Source organism: Leuciscus leuciscus (assembly GCF_965113295.1).
Source record: "Leuciscus leuciscus genome assembly, chromosome: 8".
Classification (NCBI taxonomy): Eukaryota; Metazoa; Chordata; class Actinopteri; order Cypriniformes; family Leuciscidae; genus Leuciscus; species Leuciscus leuciscus.
Window position 1 is genome coordinate 36,755,761 of NC_138732.1, and position 21,047 is coordinate 36,776,807.

General features: G+C 45.9%; 2 protein-coding genes across 10 annotated transcripts in view; one reads left to right on the forward strand and one right to left on the reverse strand.

Annotated features, from left to right (window-relative positions):
• Positions 1 to 2,168: 2,168 nt before the first annotated feature.
• msnb (moesin b) overlaps positions 2,169 to 21,047 on the reverse strand; it is a 69,151-nt gene continuing 50,272 nt past the window's right edge. For all 6 annotated transcript variants that reach the window (XM_082178342.1, XM_082178344.1, XM_082178347.1 and 3 more), the window contains 5 exons: positions 18,216 to 18,346; positions 16,352 to 16,512; positions 4,920 to 5,012; positions 4,580 to 4,810; positions 2,169 to 2,631 (listed from right to left, as the gene is read on the reverse strand). In XM_082178342.1, the coding sequence (XP_082034468.1) occupies positions 2,467 to 2,631; positions 4,580 to 4,810; positions 4,920 to 5,012; positions 16,352 to 16,512; positions 18,216 to 18,346 (781 nt within the window). In that variant the 3' untranslated portion in view covers positions 2,169 to 2,466. The remainder of the gene's footprint in view (positions 2,632 to 4,579; positions 4,811 to 4,919; positions 5,013 to 16,351; positions 16,513 to 18,215; positions 18,347 to 21,047) is intronic.
• On the forward strand, positions 6,045 to 9,239 carry LOC309505040 (uncharacterized protein). Of its 4 annotated transcripts, none has more exons than XM_082178405.1 (3): positions 6,045 to 6,365; positions 6,436 to 6,493; positions 6,576 to 9,239. In XM_082178405.1, exon 3 carries the CDS (start codon positions 7,786 to 7,788, stop codon positions 8,833 to 8,835), a length of 1,050 nt encoding a protein of 349 aa, XP_082034531.1. In that variant the 5' UTR covers positions 6,045 to 6,365; positions 6,436 to 6,493; positions 6,576 to 7,785; the 3' UTR covers positions 8,836 to 9,239. The 4 variants fall into 4 exon arrangements, with proteins under 4 accessions (XP_082034531.1, XP_082034533.1, XP_082034530.1 ...); XM_082178407.1 differs by having other exon boundaries at positions 6,045 to 6,218; positions 6,305 to 6,365; positions 6,436 to 9,239; XM_082178404.1 differs by having other exon boundaries at positions 6,436 to 9,239.

A 21,047-nucleotide genomic window follows, 5' to 3' on the forward strand; every position in this document is an offset into this window, starting at 1 on the left:
GTTCCTGAGCCGGGGCCAGTGTCTGTTCCTGAGCCGGGGCCAGTGTCTGTTCCTGAGCCGGGGCCAGTGTCTGTTCCTGAGCCGGGGCCAGTGTCTGTTCCTGAGCCGGGGCCAGTGTCTGTTCCTGAGCCGGAGCCAGTGTCTGTTCCAGAGCCGGAGCCAGTGCCAGTTCCAGTCCCTGAGTCGTTGGTGCCAGTTCCAGTGCCAGTTCCGGTGCCTGAGCCGGTGGTGCCAGTTCCAGTTCCAGTGGTGCCAGTTCCAGTGCCAGTTCCAGTGGTGCCAGTTCCAGTGCCTGAGCCGGTGGTTCCAGTGCCTGAGCCGGTGGTACCAGTTCCAGTGCCAGTTCCGGTCCCTGAGTCGTTGGTGCCAGTTCCAGTGCCAGTTCCGGTGCCTGAGCCGGTGGTGCCAGTTCCAGTGGTGCCAGTTCCAGTGCCAGTTCCAGTCCCTGAGCCGTTGGTGCCAGTTCCGGTTGGGCCAGTTCCACTGCCAGTTCCGGTGGTGCCGGTGCCAGTTCCTGAGCCGGTGGTGCCAGTTCCTGAGCCGGTGGTGTCGGTGCCAGTTCCTGAGTCGGGGTCGGTTCCTGTGCCATGGCCGCTTGAAGGGTCGTCTCCTTCCTGGTCCCCCGAGGGTTCGTCTCCGCCCTGGCCGCCCGAGGGTTCGTCTCCGCCCTGGCCGCCCGAGGGAAAGTCTCCGCCCTGGCCGCCCGAGGGAAGGTCTCCGCCCTGGCCGCCCGAGGGAAGGTCTCCGCCCTGGCCGCCCGAGGGAAGGTCTCCGCCCTGGCCGCCCGAGGGAAGGTCTCCGCCCTGGCCGCCCGAGGGAAGGTCTCCGCCCTGGCCGCCCGAGGGAAGGTCTCCGCCCTGGCCGCCCGAGGGAAGGTCTCCGCCCTGGCCGCCCGAGGGAAGGTCTCCGCCCTGGCCGCCCGAGGGAAGGTCTCCGCCCTGGCCGCCCGAGGGAAGGTCTCCGCCCTGGCCGCCCGAGGGAAGGTCTCCGCCCTGGCCGCCCGAGGGAAGGTCTCGTGGCCGTCCGAGGGTTCTTCACCGCCGTGGCCGCCCGAGGGGTCTTCACCGTCCTGGCCGCCAGAGGAAGAGTCTGCGCCATGGTAGCCGGATGAACTGCTCGCTCCGCCCCGGCCGCCCAATGGGCTATTTGTGTCATCCTGGTCCCCTTTGAATCTGTTACCCACTGTTTCTGTTTCCCTTCATGGACCTGGCCCCCCGTCCCTCCCCCTGATCCTCCACCGTGCCACCTCCCTCCTGAACTTTTGTTTTGTTCCATGTCCTGTCTTGGAGTGTCTGGGAGCCACTCCGTAGAAGGGGGGTTATGTCACAGTGTCTGGTTGTGTTCCCCAGGTCTCCACTAGATGTCCTCCTTACCCCCACGGTGTCTTGCACTAAGAACTTCATCTCCCACAATTCTGTCTGTAAATTACACCCAGGTGTCTGTAGTTTGTAATCACCAGCTGTCTATCGTTATCCCCTTGTCATTCATGTATTTAAAGCCCTGTTTGTCTTGTGTTCCTTGTGGATCAATGTTAGATGTCACACTGTTTTGTTCCCGAGTTTCCTGTCTCCAGTCAAGTTGGTTGTTTTATGTTTTTGGACTGATATTCTGGATTTTGACCCTTGCCTGTTTGTTGATTACCCTTTTTGGATTGCCCTATAATAAAACCCCGTTTACTGCATTTGGATCCTGCGCCTCTCTTCAGTTTTAGCGTGATCGTGACAGAACTATACAGGTATTTGAGGACAAGCTTAAAAAAAAACTAAAAAAATTAATAAAATAAAAACACACACACTACACTCATGTCACTGGCCAAGCTCACATGACTCCATATGCTCCGGATGCATGTACCATGAAGCTAACTAAACCGGATTGTTTTGGTTTAATGAAACTGAACAACAGCTGTAAACTATCTCTCTGTCAACTCAGGGTTTGATCCAGACTTTAAGAATAGTATATGAGTGTGTGCACATGCAAGTTTGATGTTTGCAGCATGCAAAGAAAGATATCCCAACACTAAACCAAACTCGGACCTTAGTTAAAAGTCTTTAGTGATGATCAGTGACTGAATATCAACCTTTAAGGACATTTCCTCACCAAAACACCGGGATGATGTGGTTGAAACTTATCAAATTATTTTAGAACTTCAATGAGCACCTGAGACTGTATTTCAGGGGTATGAGTACATTAATTGTTTTGTTTGTTGATTTTATTTAATTATCACATGAAACTCACTACAGTCTAATTTGATACATTCAAACAATCAAGAGGTTTGCAACATTTATCATTGATTTAACTTTATGTTATTTTTTTTTAAATCACCTCAAAAGACTAAGATCACTTCAGTATACCTGCCACAGATTTGGACACAAACACAGCAGTTGAAAATGCTGTGTAACAGATTGCCATACACAGATACTGACTGTAAACGTGGCTAACAGACAGGCAATCTGTGCAACAGGGAATTCACATGGACTCAAATTCATCAATGCGCTGTTTGGTGTTTCCTTGTCGTATTTGCCGTAAGGTTTTGTATTTGTCCCTTCCCAACCTCACGTTCTCAGCATGGATAAGATCATTTGGAGTCTTCATGCTTTCATCACGGGCATCTGCTAGCTCAGAGCTCAGAGCCTAAAAAAACATTAGAAACAAATCAGTTAGCTTAAGAATTAAAGCTGCAGAGAATAGTTTCTGCAAGACTGTCACATTTCTTCTTCAGAATTTCTATTTATTACAGTGTCCTCGTTACATTTGTTACATTTACTTACCATACTAATTTTTCTTTTTATTCTGCTTTTGCAATGTGAACAAAATAGTAGATACTGAACTCCTACAATTAACACAGCAGATTAAATCAACAATATTCAATTATTTATCAAATTATTTTACTAAATTACTCTTGGACTCTTGCTTCTCTCATTTCTCTTTCCAGAGAGAGCCCTTTAAAACTTGTTCTCCTGTTAAAGTGGTGATTTGCATTTTGTGCAGGTAAGTGTGACAAGATCTTTATCCAACCATACTGGAATGTAGGTGTAAATGCAGTCGGGTTAAAAAACAAAACAAAAAAAAACATCTGAATATGAATCGCATGTAAATGGCAAATGTGAACAGTGCAAATGTGACCAGCATCAGGTTTGGACTCAGTAGAGATTATAAATGACACCTAAATCTCCACCTATAACATTGGGAAAGTATACTTCAGAAATATAAAGGGTTGTAGGTTATCTATGAATTTACTTTTTTTATGAATGCAGTACTTTGTTGTTTGCCTCAAAGTTTATTGATATTTTTAGGCTATTCTGAACCACACATTCACACATGTTAAAAATACAATTAATTTAATGAATATTTATTTTAAACAAGTAGATAGTATTCTGTATAGAGAGGCTCATAAACTAGTGTGAAATTAAGTAAAATTAGTGACATTTGGAGTGACGTCTATAATTGGAACTAAACAGAAGACTAAGGCCTGGTTTCACAGACAGGACTTAGATTAAACCAGGATTAGTTCAATTACGGCATTTAAATAGCTTTTATAAATGTGCCTATAAAAAAAACATTACTGGTGTGCATCTTGAGACAAAACAATGGCACTGACATATTTAAAGATATGTTTCTTTCAGTTAAAACAGCTCAAACATGCATTTTATTCTGGGTCTAGGCTTAAAGTGGAACTCTCGCCAAAATACAACCTAGGGTGTTTTTGTTAATCTACCCGAGGCAAACTTTTGTTTAAAAGCATGATTAGAATGGAAACGCCACTTTTTTGACAGTATTTTTGTTTTTGGTCAAATTGCCTTTTGAATGGGAGTTCTTGGGGCACGACTATGATAGCATCAAAATCGCTATTTTTAAAACACTAAGAAGGCTCAGCACAACATGAAACTTTGCTTGAAGTATCACCAGGGGCTCTACACATGAACTTGTGCATTGAGAACATTGTTTGTGTACACAGAGTTTACTAAAAAGAAAGATTTTGAACAACTCACTGTAGCTGTGGTTGTTTCCATCCGCCAGCATTTTGTCAGTCAAAAATAGTTGATTTTAATGTCGATGTAAATATATCCGTGCAGCGAGGGACTTGCTTAAACATGTTAGAGCAGCAAAGAAACATGGATAAATGAGAAGAAAGAGCAGGATGTGCTTGATGATGAGTTATTAAAAGCATAATAAACCATGAAAGAGAACTGAGTTCAGTACTGACAGGCGGCTTTCTGTGGCGCACATGTGAAGCTCATGAGTGCTGAATTCAGTGTTTGCCATTGTGTATGTTGTGTCAGAAGGGAGGCCCAATATCTTTGACTTTGAAAACCCCTGCTCTAGCCACCAAGACCGTGGTTTTCCACCCTCTTCCTGAAGCCCCTCAACAGTGGACATTTTGAATGTCTCCTTGGTCTGACACACCCATTTTAGGTCTTGGAGTTTTGACTGATGAGTTGAATCAGATGTGTTTGATTAGGAAGACTAACAAAATGTGCACTGTTGGGGGAAGTTCATGGAACAGAGTTTAGAACCTCTGCACTAGGGCATGGTTATGACATCTTTTTTGATCAAAATCATGGCTGTCTCTCATGCTCACCTGTAGGCGCTTCTGCAGACGTTCATTCTTCTCAGTTTCTGTTATACGCTGCTCTTCACTGCGGTCCTGATAAGTTCCAGTGGATGTGAGCTCAGCACTGGCCTCAGCACTGCTCTCATCATTCTCATCATGGTCATTCTCCGTCTGGGACGTTGACTGGATGTGGACCCCAATTAGCTTACTCTTCAACTCCTCTTTTGTCCTCTCCAGGTCTACCTCAACCATAATCGCCTGCCAAGATACTCAAAGAGAAATCTCAGTAAACTATTATGAGACTGCTAATGTGTTTGCCTGAGGTTAACCATATGGAACAGATAAAACAGTACATTTACACTCTCACCCTTTTCTGCCATTTCCTGGCTTCATCCTCTTTCTTCTTTTTGGCATCTTCCAGAAGAGTGATTTTGGATGTTAGCTCAGCCAGCTCTGTTGCCTTTAAAGATATAATGAAGCAAACATATTTATTTTGTAGAAAATGATTTTCTATACAATAAACAAAAACAACAACAGTAACCAGAGGCTGGCAAGCTTCAAAAAGCACATAACGAACCATTAAATCACTGCAAACCTGGAAACAAGTAAAAAATATTATAAAAAATCCCGAAAAGAATATTATGCTTTTTTAAATATTGCATTTATTTTAGTATGTAATATAGCTGTTTGTGTATGTAAACAATCTGCAAAGTCACATGTCATAGTTAATCTCTTCAACAAAAAACATAAAACACAACTGAAACGCCTCGTTTGTTGTCATTTATTCAATGATTTAGCTACGTCACCATTTTACACATTTGCATAATGCCCACATACTGGCTGCTTTGACTCACCTTCAAAGAACAGTTGGAGTGACTTTACTGTGTTGAGGAAACACTGTTTTCCTTACAATAACATTTCACTCGACATTGCGTCAGTAGCTGACACTATGGGTATAGTCCATTTCTTCTAAATACTGAAGCCTGATTGAAGGAAAAACTACACTGACAAATGGCGTCTCAGCACACCCAATCTTTCTCTTCAGAGCGAAGATCGTCTCCTCACTGACCACGGAAGAAGCCTACCTGCACCGTTCTTGATGTTTGCATTCAAAGGAGTGGCTTACCAGTTTACTGTCCTGCCATTCGGACTGTCACTGGCACCCTGCACATTCACAAAATGCATGGATGCAGCACTCTCCCCCCTGAGTTGGAATGGGGTGCACATCCTGTACTACCTCAACGATTGACTTATTATGGCCCAGTCGAGAGATAAGCTGTGTGTGCACAGTTCTTTTCTCCACAGCCACTTGAGTCTGGGGTTCAGAATCAACCTGGGTGCGCTATTCGACTTGGCCCAGATGCGGGCCTGGCTTTCACCGGTGCGCTAGCTGAACATTTTAAATCCGCGGGTCTTTGTACCCTCAAGGCATTTCAAAGGATGCTGTGCTTGATGGCAACAGCCTCTGCAGTCATCCCGTTATGCCTGTGTAGCAGGTTGATTGATTGCAGCTGTGTCAATCACACTCTCTGGACCAATCAGGACGTAACTGCATGCTATATGGGCAGAGGGTGAGCCCTCGTGTCACTCTATGTTGTTGTCGTCAGAGGCGCACTTTCGCTGTGGGTCCTCTCGCGTTCGTGGTGCAGTCGCGGTTATTGGACAGGTAATACAGCGTGGCTAACTTTCTCATTGCCTAGAGACCGTGTTAGTGTTGCAATTGGCATTGCAGTGTGCGATTGTCTTTTGCAGTGTTTCTCCTGTCTCAAACCCGATCTTTCCTGTAACGGAACCGGGTTGCGTTGTGCTGCTGGTAGGTTGAATCTGCTTCCTTTTTTTTTTTATATTTGCGTGACTGAGTGTAATGGGCCGTTTTATTGTAGGCTTCGTGTAGCTGTACTAACGACACGGTCGGTCTATAGATGTGAAGCTCCCTGACAGGTATGTTTGTATGCCTGTCGGTATTGCATGTATATGTTTGTTCATGTATCGTCATTGAATGTGATTTGTTTATATACGTCAGGACCGTGAAGCGCTTGCTGGCGCCGGTGTCTATATGAGTTTCTCCCTTCCTGCCACGCTGCTGTTTTGTCTCTACGGATTGCTGTTTCAACTGATTTCTGCTTAACTATGGACCATTGAAAGCTATACGAGCTCACTCTGGGTTCTGAACGCACCTATGCACTTTACAGCGAGGGATTCGTCGCGCACAACATTTTACTAGTATCTCAGTGACTGACACAGACGATAACTGTGCCATTCTGTGGCTCGCCTGTGTTTATTAGTGTGTGTGTGTGGCTTTTGTTGTTTGATAAATACTTTTGATTAGTTTATATTTTTTTTTTTGGTTTAAGTGTCTATAAAGAAGATTTTCCTTTTTTTGTGTGTTTTCATCGATTGATGGTTTGTTTATTTTTCTGTCTTGACAAATACTTTTGATTAGTTTATATATTCTTTGGATTAAGTATTTATAAAGAAGATTTTCTTTTTGTGTTTTCATTGATTTACGGTTTATTGGTTATTTTTCTGTCTTTAACTGAATGTTCTTCTTTTAGTGCTGAGTGCCGGAAGTGGTGGTATCGGTGTCCTCGGTGGTGGTGTCTCCTCCTGTGTGCTGTGTTTTCCCTTTTTTGGTGTGTTTTGGAGTTTGGTTATTTTATTGTGTGTATATGTGTGATCAGGGAATCCTTAACCCCTGAGATCCCACAACTTTGACCCGGTTTCCTCCACTGGTAAGGCCTCAGCACTCCCATTTTCTTTATTTTTTTCTTTATTTCTTGTGAATGATACTTTATATTGATTTTAATGGTACAAATAAAATTGTTTTACTGGAACTACGTCTCTGGCTTCGTGCATGAATCGAACCTGTGTGCTTTCTGGAAATATTATGTTTACTTGAGTCATCAAACTAGTCTAATTCTATTTCCCGGGGCGAAACTCCCCGGGTGGCGTAGTCGGTGTCTTCATTAAAATTTAAGACCTTGAATAGGTAGAAAAGTCACACTCGCCACAATCTGGCGCAGTCGGCAGGATTTTCATGCATTTTTGGAAAGCCATTGACGTTTGTTCTTGTATTCCTGTTTGTGTAATTATTTGTACAGTGGATTATTGTGTTTAATCTTGTTTTCTTTTGGTGTTTAGAGACAAAACAGCAGCTGGCTTCACTCGTTTTGCGGCGTGTGACGAACTGTGGTTATCCTTTGCGGCTCCATTGTACCAGTGGGGTTTAAGTTATGGGTGAGGAGCTACAGGAGTTGAGGGAGCTAGTCATCCAGTTAAGATCGGATAATGAGAGGATGCGTCTGGAGCAGAATGTTAATGCTGCTGGCCCTAGCGCTGCGGCCCCTCCTATACCTACGGTTAATGTCCCTGTTACTGAGCGACTGATTGTTGTACCTCGAGATCGAAAGTGTCCCACGTTTCGGGGTAGGTCAGGTATAGGGCTTACAGAGTGGCTTGACGAGGTTCAGGCATGTATGAGGGCACGTTACCTGTCTGTTTCCGATCAGGCCTTTTTTTTGTTCGACCATTTGGAGGGCGAAGCGCGTGAAGAGATAAAGCATCGACCCAGTATAGAGCGAGGTGACCCGGCTAAAATTATAGCGGCATTGCAAGAATTGTATGGTTGTTATGAGTCCTATGTGGCCCTTCAGGAGGCATTCTTTTCTAGACGGCAGCAGGAAGGAGAAACACTGCAAGAGTTTTCGCTTGCCCTGATGAGTCTTATGGCATCCGTAAAGCAGAACGCCCCGAGTGGCGTGCCAAATTCCGAAGTACTTCTGCGCGATCAGTTTGTGGAACACGTACTTGAGGGTGCTCTTCGCCGTGAGTTAAAACAGTTGGTGCGGCGGAAGCCCACTGCGGCTCTGCTCGAGGTTAGGAGCGAGGCTATTCATTGGGAGCGCGAGGGGTCGCCTGGACTTGCTCGCGGCCGAAGTAATTCTGTCCCCTCTGCCTTGGGCATGCAGTTCGGAGTCCAGGGTGGTCCTCAGGGCTTGGGTACCACCATTCAGGCGTCTGAGTTGAGTGAGATGAGAGAAATGTTGAAGTTACAGCAAGAGCAGTTAAACCAGCTTACTCAAAGTATTTCTCTCTTACAGAATTCCCAGCCACGCAACCGGCCATTTTATAAAGGCCCTGTAATATGTCGGCGCTGTCAGCAACCGGGTCACTTTGCCAGGGAGTGCGAGGGGATACGTGCTCCACCTAACACTTCGTCTGTTTTGCCCGCCTCCCAACCGCCTGGTAGGCAGTTGCGTTATTTTCCGTCTTCGGAAAACTAGCGCCCGCTGAATTGCAGAGTCACAATTCGGGGGGGGCAGTCATTGGCTCGGAAGTTATTCCAAGTGTTTTGGAAAGAGGGCCTATGTTGATTTCCTCTTGTCCACATTTGAACGTGATGATGGGAGGGGTTGACGTCCCTTGCTTGGTGGACACTGGATCCATGGTGTCTACCGTTACAGAGAGCTTTTTCCTTCAGCATTTTGAGCCGTGGGGTGGAGAGAGACTTCAGTCGTGTCACTGGCTGCAGCTCCGAGCAGCCAATGGGTTGGCCATCCCTTATATCGGCTACCTGGAGTTGGATGTTAAACTTTGTAGTAAGTTAATGACAAGGTGCGGGGTGCTGGTGGTTAAAGACCCCGCCGGTGATATGCCACTCCATGTCCCTGGTGTGATGGGAATGAATATCATCCGCAGGTGCTACAGAGAGCTGTTCGGCCAGTATGGGTTGGCCTTGTTCAACTTACCCTGTGGTGAAGGCATTGCAGCGATGTCACCAGGCCAGTGAGCAGGCCCCTCGGGATGTTCCAGGTAGGGTGAAGGTTCGAGGTAGTAAGTCCTGCCGCATCCCTGGTGGCACAATGAAGATCATCGCTGCGACCTGTTCAGAGGAGTACTCTGGTCGTCCGGTACTGTTCGAACCCCTGGACTTCGGTTTACCGGCTGGACTGTTGGCCTCCCCAGCCCTGGTTCAGGTGGCTGGAGGTACTGCCTACATCCCTATTTTGAATGTTGGGGCCATCGATGTGATGCTGTACCCGCGCACTGTGGTGGGTACCCTGGATAAGGTTCGTGTGGTCAGCTTGCCTACTGGGGTCACCGAGGTGCCATCTGTGGTTGCCACAGTGAGGTCTCAAGCTGTTTCTTCCGGGGTACAAGACCAGATCGAGATCATGGACTTGTCCTCATTACCCGCGGAAGAGCAGGGCCGGGTGCGGTCCTTTTTACAGGAATATATCCCTGTCTTTGCTACTCATGATGGTGACTTGGGCTGTACAGATCTGATTGCTCATGACATCCCGCTTTTGGACGAAACTCCTGTTCGGCAACGCCATAGGCGTATCCCTCCTTCGGAGTATGAGTTGGTTAAAGATCACATCAACCAACTTTTGGAGACACAGGTAATTCGGGAGAGCAGTAGTCCCTATGCTAGTCCCATTGTGTTAGTGAAGAAAAAGGATGGAAGCATGCGTATGTGCGTTGATTACAGACAACTCAACAACAAAACGAGAAAGGATGCTTTTCCTCTTCCGCGCATCGATGAGTCCCTGGATGCTTTGACGGGTGCCCGCTGGTTTTCGACTTTGGATTTGGCCAGCGGCTATAATCAGGTCCCTGTGTCTGAGGCTGATCGACCCAAGACGGCATTCTGTACTCCATTTGGTCTTTTCGAATGGAATCGAATGCCGTTTGGGCTGTGCAATGCTCCAAGTACTTTCCAGAGGCTGATGCAACGTATATTTGGTGACCAACAGTGCCAATCGTTGCTCTTGTATCTTGACGACATTGTGGTTTTCTCGTCCACGGTTGAACAGCATCTGGAGAGGTTGGAGGTAGTGCTGGGAAGGCTTCAGCAACAGGGCCTGAAGGCCAAGCTCAGCAAATGTGCATTCTTCCAACAGAAAGTGCGCTACTTGGGCCATGTCATTTCGGACAAAGGCGTCTCCACAGACCCCAGTAAGGTGCAGGTGGTGGCAAATTGGCCACCCCCTACCACTATTCCAGAGTTGCGGTCGTTCCTCGGTTTTGCTAGTTATTACCGCCGTTTTGTAGAGGGATTCGCCAAGCTGGCGGCCCCTCTGCATAGGCTGGTAGCTCAACTAGGGGGCACCAAGTTGAAGAGAAGAGCAGAACTGTCTGTGGGAGGACATTGGACGGAGCAATGCCAGTGCAATTTTGAGGCCCTTAAGATCAAACTTGTAACGGCACCAGTGCTTGCTTACGCCGATTTCTCATTGCCATTTATTCTTGAGGTTGATGCAAGTTATGGGGGACTTGGGGCAGTGCTCTCCCAGGAGCAGTTGGGCAAGGTTAGACCGGTGGCTTATGCCAGCCGAGGTCTGAGGCCCACTGAGCGCAACATGCAAAACTACAGCTCCATGAAGCTGGAGTTTTTGGCGCTCAAGTGGGCCATGACCGAGAAATTCAGGGAGTATCTGCTGGGTCATAAATGCGTTGTCTTTACGGACAACAATCCCCTTAGCCATTTGTCCTCTGCGAAGCTTGGGGCTACCGAGCAACGCTGGGCAGCGCAGCTGGCCTCCTTCGATTTTGAAATCAAATATCGATCGGGGAGGAGTAATAGAAATGCAGATGCCCTGTCCCGTCAACATCCTTTTGGTAGACAGGACCTAGAGACTATGGTTCCTGGTATGTTACTCCCAGACCCTTTACAGCATGTCCCAGTTGAAGCAGTTCAAGCTGCTGTTGTTTCCTTGCCAGAATACACTCTGTTAGATCTTAGTGGCCTACAACAGGCAGACCCAGTCATTAAAGAGGCCCTGGTCTTCTGGCAGAAAGGATGTCATCCCAATGGTGAGGAGCGGAAGGCGGTTTCACAACCTGCCTTGGTATTGCTCCGCCAGTGGGACCGCTTGATGGAAAAGGACGGGGTCTTATATCGTCAGACCTTCCGCCCTGATGGCCTTGAGGTAGTGTTCCAGTTAATTCTGCCAGCTTCCTTAAGGGAAGAGGTTTTGACCAAAGTCCACCAAGACCATGGTCACCAGGGCGTGGAAAGAACACTGGAGCTTTTACGACGGCGGTGTTACTGGCCAGGTATGTCCTCTGCGGTCGCACAATGGTGCCGGGCCTGTGAGAGGTGCCAAGTGGCTAAGGACACCCAACCAGCCGCTCGTAGCTTTATGGGGCATCTATTGGCTTCAAGGCCAAATGAGATTGTGGCTATGGATTTCACAGTGTTGGAACCGACATATAACGGGTTGGAGAATGTCCTTGTCATGACTGATGTTTTTAGCAAGTACACGCTTGCGGTACCCACCCGTGACCAGAGAGCCTCTACCGTGGCTCAGGTTCTGGTGACGGAATGGTTCTCTAAGTTTGGTGTTCCTGCTCGTTTATATTCAGACCAGGGTCGCAACTTTGAGAGCGCTCTGATCCAGCAGCTCTGTGGGCTCTATGGTATTGAGAAGTCTCGGACCACTCCGTACCATCCATCTGGTAATGGTCAGTGCGAGCGCTTCAATCGCACTCTGCACAACTTATTGCGCACCTTTCCGGTGTCTCGTAAGCGGGATTGGAGTTCCTGTCTGCCACAGGTGCTGTACTCATATAACACCACCCCTCACCAGGCCACTGGGGAGTCTCCTTTTCTGTTGATGTTTGGGCAAGAGCCCAGGCTCCCGGTCGATTTCTTGTTAGGTCAAGTACAGGATCCTTGTAGTGGCAGTACCCATGAATGGATCCAGGAACATCAGACCCGCTTACGGATAGCCTTTGAAGGGGCTGGGGAAAGGTTAAGGTGTGCGGCTGAGCGTCGCAAGAGGAATTATGATCAGCATGTTCGAGATCATCCCTTGGAAGTAGGGCAGCTGGTGTGGTTGCGGAACCTCAGTACCCGGGGTCGTCATAAGATCCAAGATCTGTATGATCCTATGTCATACAGGGTCCTGAGGGCACCGGCCGAAGGTGGAGCTGTGTACACCATAGCGCCGGTGGATAATCCGACTAAGTTTAGGCATGTTAATCGTGCCCTGCTGAAGGCTGTGGTTAGGTCAGACCCTTCTGGTGGCCCCGTTGTCCCTCTGTCATCCCCCTTAGATCACTATGAGTCGGAAGAGGAGTGCTTTGGTGACAATGATGTACTAGTTCTCGGACCGGAGCCTCCTGTGGTAGAACCAACTCGAACCAACCCAGCATCCCCGGTTTTGGAGACCGTCAGGGCTCCTGGTACCGCGGACGCAGTTCCATTGGCCACCCTTCCTGATTCCGGCGAAGTGGCAGTTCGGCGGACAGCCCGATCAACAGCAGGCCACCATTCTAATATCAATCGCCTCCCGAGGGCCGTGGGGGGGGCCGCAGATGGTGCAGTGGACCTTCCGGACTCCCTGGCTAATTCTGTATTGGCCTTCTCGAGACCATGGACGTAGCTGGGGTTAAAACCTGTGGTGTGCTTAATCGTCGGGGCGACGATTCAAAGGTTGGGGTAGATTGTAGCAGGTTGATTGATTGCAGCTGTGTCAATCACACTCTCTGGACCAATCAGGACGTAACTGCATGCTATATGGGCAGAGGGTGAGCCCTCGTGTCACTCTATGTTGTTGTCGTCAGAGGCGCACTTTCGCTGTGGGTCCTCTCGCGTTCGTGGTGCAGTCGCGGTTATTGGACAGGTAATACAGCGTGGCTAACTTTCTCATTGCCTAGAGACCGTGTTAGTGTTGCAATTGGCATTGCAGTGTGCGATTGTCTTTTGCAGTGTTTCTCCTGTCTCAAACCCGATCTTTCCTGTAACGGAACCGGGTTGCGTTGTGCTGCTGGTAGGTTGAATCTGCTTCCTTTTTTTTGATATTTGCGTGACTGAGTGTAATGGGCCGTTTTATTGTAGGCTTCGTGTAGCTGTACTAACGACACGGTCGGTCTATAGATGTGAAGCTCCCTGACAGGTATGTTTGTATGCCTGTCGGTATTGCATGTATATGTTTGTTCATGTATCGTCATTGAATGTGATTTGTTTATATACGTCAGGACCGTGAAGCGCTTGCTGGCGCCGGTGTCTATATGAGTTTCTCCCTTCCTGCCACGCTGCTGTTTTGTCTCTACGGATTGCTGTTTCAACTGATTTCTGCTTAACTATGGACCATTGAAAGCTATACGAGCTCACTCTGGGTTCTGAACGCACCTATGCACTTTACAGCGAGGGATTCGTCGCGCACAACATTTTACTAGTATCTCAGTGACTGACACAGACGATAACTGTGCCATTCTGTGGCTCGCCTGTGTTTATTAGTGTGTGTGTGTGGCTTTTGTTGTTTGATAAATACTTTTGATTAGTTTATATATATTTTTTGGGTTTAAGTGTCTATAAAGAAGATTTTCCTTTTTTTGTGTGTTTTCATCGATTGATGGTTTGTTTATTTTTCTGTCTTGACAAATACTTTTGATTAGTTTATATATTCTTTGGATTAAGTATTTATAAAGAAGATTTTCTTTTTGTGTTTTCATTGATTTACGGTTTATTGGTTATTTTTCTGTCTTTAACTGAATGTTCTTCTTTTAGTGCTGAGTGCCGGAAGTGGTGGTATCGGTGTCCTCGGTGGTGGTGTCTCCTCCTGTGTGCTGTGTTTTCCCTTTTTTGGTGTGTTTTGGAGTTTGGTTATTTTATTGTGTGTATATGTGTGATCAGGGAATCCTTAACCCCTGAGATCCCACAACTTTGACCCGGTTTCCTCCACTGGTAAGGCCTCAGCACTCCCATTTTCTTTATTTTTTTCTTTATTTCTTGTGAATGATACTTTATATTGATTTTAATGGTACAAATAAAATTGTTTTACTGGAACTACGTCTCTGGCTTCGTGCATGAATCGAACCTGTGTGCTTTCTGGAAATATTATGTTTACTTGAGTCATCAAACTAGTCTAATTCTATTTCCCGGGGCGAAACTCCCCGGGTGGCGTAGTCGGTGTCTTCATTAAAATTTAAGACCTTGAATAGGTAGAAAAGTCGCACTCGCCACACCTGCTTCATATGCGGCTGCTTCAGTTCTGGCTGAAAACCCATGTCCCGGACCATGCTTTGCAATTAGGACGCTTGAACCTCAGGGTGACCCACGGCTGTGTCAAATCCCTGGCACCCTGGAAGGCTGTGCAATTGTACCAATCGGGAGTGGATTTCGGGCTGCCTTAAAGTAAAAAGTAAAATGGTCTCAACAGATACCTCTAACACGGGTTGGAGCGTGCTCTGCTATGGCAGGCCAGCGTTCGGCACCTTGTCAGGTTCGGAGCTCTGCTGGCACAATAACATAAACCTCCAAGGAGGCCTGAGATCGCACCTGAGATCGTGCCAACTGAACAGACTGGCGAGATTCTTCCTCCTGTGGGCACTGCACAACCTCTGGTCAATGAGAGCAGTTCACATGCTGGGCAGACTGAACCAGGGTGTGGACATGGAGTGGTGTGACTCACTGTGGCGCTGACCCACGGGTAGCCGAAAGAGAGCCTTATATGCCTTTCCTCTAGTGGCCCTGATAGTCGGTTCTTCTGGTGGCTCCACTCTGGCAGAGCCAGCCGTGATTCCCTGGGATGGCGCAGTTACTGAGTGGGTGGCTTAATCTGTACCCTCAGCTGGAGCTATAGGGCCTTCAAGTGTGGCCCCTTGATAGGGGTATTTGCGCCTGCTGCAGAGTGTGCTGAACACAGCAGACTGGACATTTCGGAAAGGTGGGCTTTAAAGAGACAGGAACTAAAACAGTGTGTTTCAGGCAGTGGGCGAAAAGAGCTGCTGTAGCAATGAACAGAATGAGAAAAATATTATGTTTTTTTGCTTTAAATCATGTAAAGTTTGAGTATGGTGCACAAGTCATACAGACTACTTTTATTATAGTGCTTTTATGGAGCTTGAAAGCATCCATTCCCACTGTATGGAAAAGAGCTCAGTGTACATACTTCATAATTTTTCCTTTTGTGTTCTGCAGAAGAAAGATATTCATATGTGTTTAGAATGACATAAGGGAAAGTAAATACATAATTTATATAAATACATAAAGGAACCATAATTTTCAGTTTTCATTTTGTCATAATTTATCCACACTCCTGTCATTCCAAACTAGGGGTGTGCAGCAGAGCCAATATTTGTATCTGTAACAATCTCAAAATTATCTGTATCTGATAAAACCAGAAGTGGCCGGGGCTTTAACAGAAAGTGTGTTAAAGCTGCAGCCCATAATTTTTTTTGTGATAAATTATATAATATACGAGTACATCATGAATCCATTTTCCAAACCATTGTTTTTGTTTCATCCTGAACCACTGTGGTACACCAATAATAAGTGTTTATATTGTGACTATTTTAGACCGGTCAGGTCGGCACCGCTGCGGAATTGCCCAGTACCTGCATGACTCGTCATAGATATCATGATTTGCGCTCATTTTATTCGCAGAGTTTACACTGGTTCACTTCACACATACTCATTGTGTAGTGGTTTTAGATGTTTATGTATAATATTGTGCTATCTCCTGGCTCACCTGTTATCCAGCAAACACGAGGAGTGACTGTGTCTGCCAAATATTTTGTCTGTAATTCAGTAGAATTCGTTATTCTTTTTGAAGCCATTATCCATGCCTTTAAGAATAAGGTAATTGGCTACATGGCACATCCCTATTCCAAACCATGGTTCTTCAAAATATCTTTCTTTGTGTTTCTGAAGAATAAAGTAATCAATAAGTATTTGGAATGACATGAGGGTGAGTAAATATTGTCAGGATTAAATTTTTTTCGGGTGAACTAACCCTTTAAGATCTTAATGTATCTTTAGAAGATTTTTTGAGTACTTTTCTTTCCTACCAGATTCTCTTGGTTCTTGACCTGGTTCTCAGATTGGTGCAGTAAAGCGGACTTAACTTCTTCTGCAATCCTGCGGTCTTTCTCCAGTCGCTCAGCCTCTTCCTGAGCAAATTTCCTCTCCCGCTCTAGCTCCAATGCTCGCTTGGTCTGCTCCTCTAGCTCTGAACAACAGAACTATTATGTCACACAAATAAACTTTTCTAAAATGTAAAATATGATAGACATATTTATGGTGTTTCTGTTTGTTTGAGTAACCTGATCCACTCTAAAAGATTTTTAAAATCTTATCAGATTTTCAAAATGTGAGAGACCACAAGCATGATGATAAAAAAAAAAATCATAGATTTAACAGTTTTGTTCCTATAGTATGTTGAGTGCGTGATGTTACCAAGACAGCACACCACACACTAACAGATTCCATTCACAAACATCCAGATTCCCGACTGTGAACATGGGAAAAGTTTGCAAAAACTCTTGCGGTCAAATGTGACTTTAGAGTAAACAAACGATGAATGGCAAGAAGAAATGGCGATAGTAGTGTTTGGACTGCTTTTTACAGAAAATTTTAGGGGAAAAATTCAACATTTTGGATATTTACGATTTGAGATTGGTGCGGCTCCAACGTTCTTCCGAGCAGATTCTACCACTCTTAACACTCTTAATCTGATAAGATGTCTATTAACAAATCTGATAAGATGTCTATTAACAAATCTGATAAGAGAATCTGTAGAACCATCAAGATAATCTGGATTTTAGCTAGGATTGTCGGAAGGGGAGAATTGGGCCCAAAAAATCGGCCCAATTATCTTGTAGTGTGTTGGTGCCTTTAATGTGTGGCAGGCAGTGACGGACTGGCCATTGGGCAATGTGGGCAAATGCCACTGCGGCCGCCTGGTCTCATCACTTGTTGTGGCCGCATCACAAACAAATAAATAGGCTAAATAAAGCGAGGAAGCGGGGCGCAATGGCTGCAAGCGGCAGCACCACCAGTGGCTCGCTCGCCGCTCATCACAACTTGTGGCGCACAACCATATAAAAAGGCTAAATAAATAAATAAAGCGGAGATGCGGCCGCCTTTTGGCGGATTGGCCGCCCGCAACCGGCAGCACAGCCAGCGGCTCGCTCTGCGCTCATCACAACCATATAAAAAGGCGAAATAAATAAATAAAGCGGAGTGTCTGCAAAGCCAAATGCATAAATGTAAATGTAAATGTAAATATGAATAAAATAATAATAAATTAAGCGGAGCTGCAGGCGGCCACAAAAAAACAAGGAAAAAAAATTTCACCTATCTCTGAAAAATAATAGCCCTATGAACTAAATAATAATAATGAATTTTTATTTATCTTTTTCCTGTGAAGGACAAATAGCCTAAATGTATGTAATCTCTCTATTTATAAGGTATTATGAATGTTTTTAGTCAGTGGAATTTCTCGCGATCATTGACCTGATGAGATGATAGATAATGACAAGTGAATGATGGGTAATGAGAGCATATCAACAACACGGAGTGAAAGAAAATGGATCGAGGAATGAGAAAACGGCGAGTAGAAAAGGGTGGAGCAGAAAAAAAGAGAGAGAAGAAGCGTAAGGCTTTATTGGCTGAAAGTGGGAAAAGCGTGGCCTCTCTGCTAAAATTGCCAGGGCCTCTTTTTGGTGCCAGTCCGCCACTGGTGGCAGGACTGTGTGACTCCTGGCAGATGGCACCAATGGCAGACATTTAGAAAACCTATTTAAAAAATGTCATTACTTTTCCAAATCTATCTGATGACACTAGTGGCGAAGAGATTACAAGCTTCATCTTTAAACCCATAAACTAATAATGTGACATTTGTGGTTCTAGGTAGACATTTGTAGTTCCAACCCTCTTGAGCTTTTTTGGTCTGCTCTTCAATTTGTCGAAGTCTTTCCATGAGCTCCATCGTCTCTCTTGCAATCTTCTCAGTTTCTTTCTCTGCATTTTCTCTTCTTTTTTTCTCATTTTCCAGAAGTGCTCTAAAATTAAAATGCAGAAAAAAATGGTCACATCTAAACGAATGTTATGCTTTGTACCAACATCTAGTGAGCTGTCTTGACTACTGCCTTTCTAAAGGTCTTTTCGCACCAAATGCAAATATTATTACCAGGCTAATATATTGGCAGTCACTCTGTAGTTTGGTGCTGTGTTATGGTGTCAGCTACTGATGCACAGTTGAGTGAAACGATTAAGGGGAACATCTCGGTTACATGTAAACCTCATTCCCTATGTAAGGAATACTGCTGCATACTTCTGGAGGGTCATCACCCTGAAGGGTGTTCCTATAGCAGGGATGTCATGTTTTTTTTTGTTTTGTTTTTTTTAACGTTGGTCGATTCATTGTACTGTTAACGTATTATGTTTTGTATGTTCATTGTATTTATTATATTTTGTATTCTATGTGTAACTTTTATGGCGGCCTTCTTGGCCAGGGCTCCTTCGTAAAAGAGACTTGTTCTCAAAGGATTTCCATGGTTAAATAAGGGTTAAATAAAAAAATAAAAAAATAATGTTCAGTCCTGCCCCTTGAGGGCCACTTTCCTGCAGAGTTTACCATCAATATAATTTAAGGGTGCTTTGACACTGTCAGCTTAGTTTGGAATGAAGCATGGTTCACATAAAAAAATTGTTAATGTGAAAAATTGGGAATGTGGCATGTTTTGTGCAAATGTGAAAGCAACCAGGACTAGGGTTAACCAATGACAAATTCATTAGTTTAATAAAACAAACGTAAGGGATGACAGTGGTGATGATTTACCTTGGATATGAGTGAGAGTGAACCTGCAGTGGAATCGCACATCGTGAGTGCAATTAGAGCAGCAATTGGCATCTGCTGAGTGCAATTAGAGCAGCAATTGGCATCTGCTGTCTCCTCAAAAGAGTCTGTTTGCAAGCAGCAAAAATCTGCCTTCATGAGACGCAGATCCAGTAAACCTAAGTGTTGTTCACTCTACTGCTGCTCACAATGGCACCAAATTAATAAAAATGATTTAATATATTCACCCACATCCTGTTCCCTTTCAAGGGAACTCGCGTTGCGTCGAAATGACGCTATGGGAACGCTTTGCGTGATGACGTCTTGAAGCACATGTAAAATCAGTCCAATGGTGTGGCGGAACGTCAGAGGCGGGTGACGTCACGTACCAGGAAGCTATAAAAGCCGGCCCGAAACAGAAAACGAAAGCTTTCTGAGTCTTCAGTTGCGCTCTGTGTTGAATCTGTCCTTGTTATTTGGTGTTGTCTGTCTATATTATATATATATATATATTCAGTATGGCGAGCAAGCAGCAGTTTAGAGTGTGTGTCCATCCCTGCCCGCGTTATTTAACGGGAGGTGATACTCACACTCTTTGTGTTGTTTGTTTGGGTGAGGAGCATGCCCAGTCAGCACTCGAGGGTGGTGACTGTGTGCATTGCGAGGCGCTTCCATTGCGTACGCTCCGATCCCGCTTGGCTCGGTTCAATCCCGATCACGTTCCCCAGGGCTTGGGTCCCGCCGCTGCCGAGGCACGGCGTCGATCTCAGACCTGGGGTTCACAAATGGATTTATCAGTGGATGTTGAGACGGGCTCTGCCTTATCTCAACATCCTTCTGATAGATCCAGTGCCTCTCATCAGGGTGTGGAAGCACGCGCTGCGGTTTCTTCCCCCCCCGATGGAGGCACCAATACTGCAATTGTCCAGCTCTGAGGAGTTGGACGTTGTTAGTATTGAAGCTGAGTCTGAGGATTCGCCACCTCAGTCTCACGCTTTTGAGGAATTGCTCGATGTTGTCACGAGAGCAGTTCACAGATTATCTATTGAGTGGCCAGAGGATAGGCAGGACGTTCGTTCGAAAAGTAAGCTCGACGAACGCTTCCTGCCATCTCGTACACAGCCTCAGCGAAGAAGCCTTCCGTTTTTCCCCGATCTCCACACCGAGGTGTCGAAATCGTGGGGAAAACCGGTTTCATACAGAGTGTATGCACCACAAACATCCCACTATTCTTCCATTCACAAATATAAAGAATATGGTTATGGGGAGATGCCGAAGGTGGAGGAGACGCTTGCGAGCTATCTCTCTCCAGCAACGGCATCTTCCCTGAAAGCTCCTTCACTTCCCTCTAAGCCAGTAAAATTCACATCATCTCTGGTTCATAAATCGTATGCAGCCGCTGGTCAAGCTGCAGCGTGTCTGCATACGATGTCTATTATGCAAGCCTATCAGGCAGAATTATTGGGGGATTTAGAGGAGGGCGAGGGAATTGGTCCTGACACAGTGGCTGAACTACGCAGAGCCACAGATCTCTCTCTCAGGGCCACCAAGGAGACCGCTAAATCAATCGGGCGGTCTATGGCAGCCCTGGTGGCCACTGAGAGGCATCTGTGGCTCAATTTGAGCGATATAAAAGAGAAAGAAAAGCACGTTCTCTTAGATGCTCCGGTTTCCACTGTGGTTTATTTGGTGATGCAGTAAACAGTGCGGTAGCTAAATCTCAGGAAGCTGCTAAACAGGCAGCTGCATTACAAAAACTTCTCCCCCGCCGTTCTTTCATTGAGGCTGCTGAGCGGGAGCAGCCTCACTCCTCTAAAAAGAGCGCTGAACATCGTGCCACTCAAAAACAGAGTGTGTCCTCTCGTGCTCCCCCACAAAAATCTCGGGGACACGGAGGGCGCTCTCAAACCCAGCAGTCTTCGAGG

Coding starts and splice junctions, on each gene's coding strand:
- LOC309505040 (XM_082178404.1), top strand. CDS start 7,786: ATGGGTGAGGAGCTACAGGAGTTGAGGGAGCTAGTCATCCAGTTAAGA.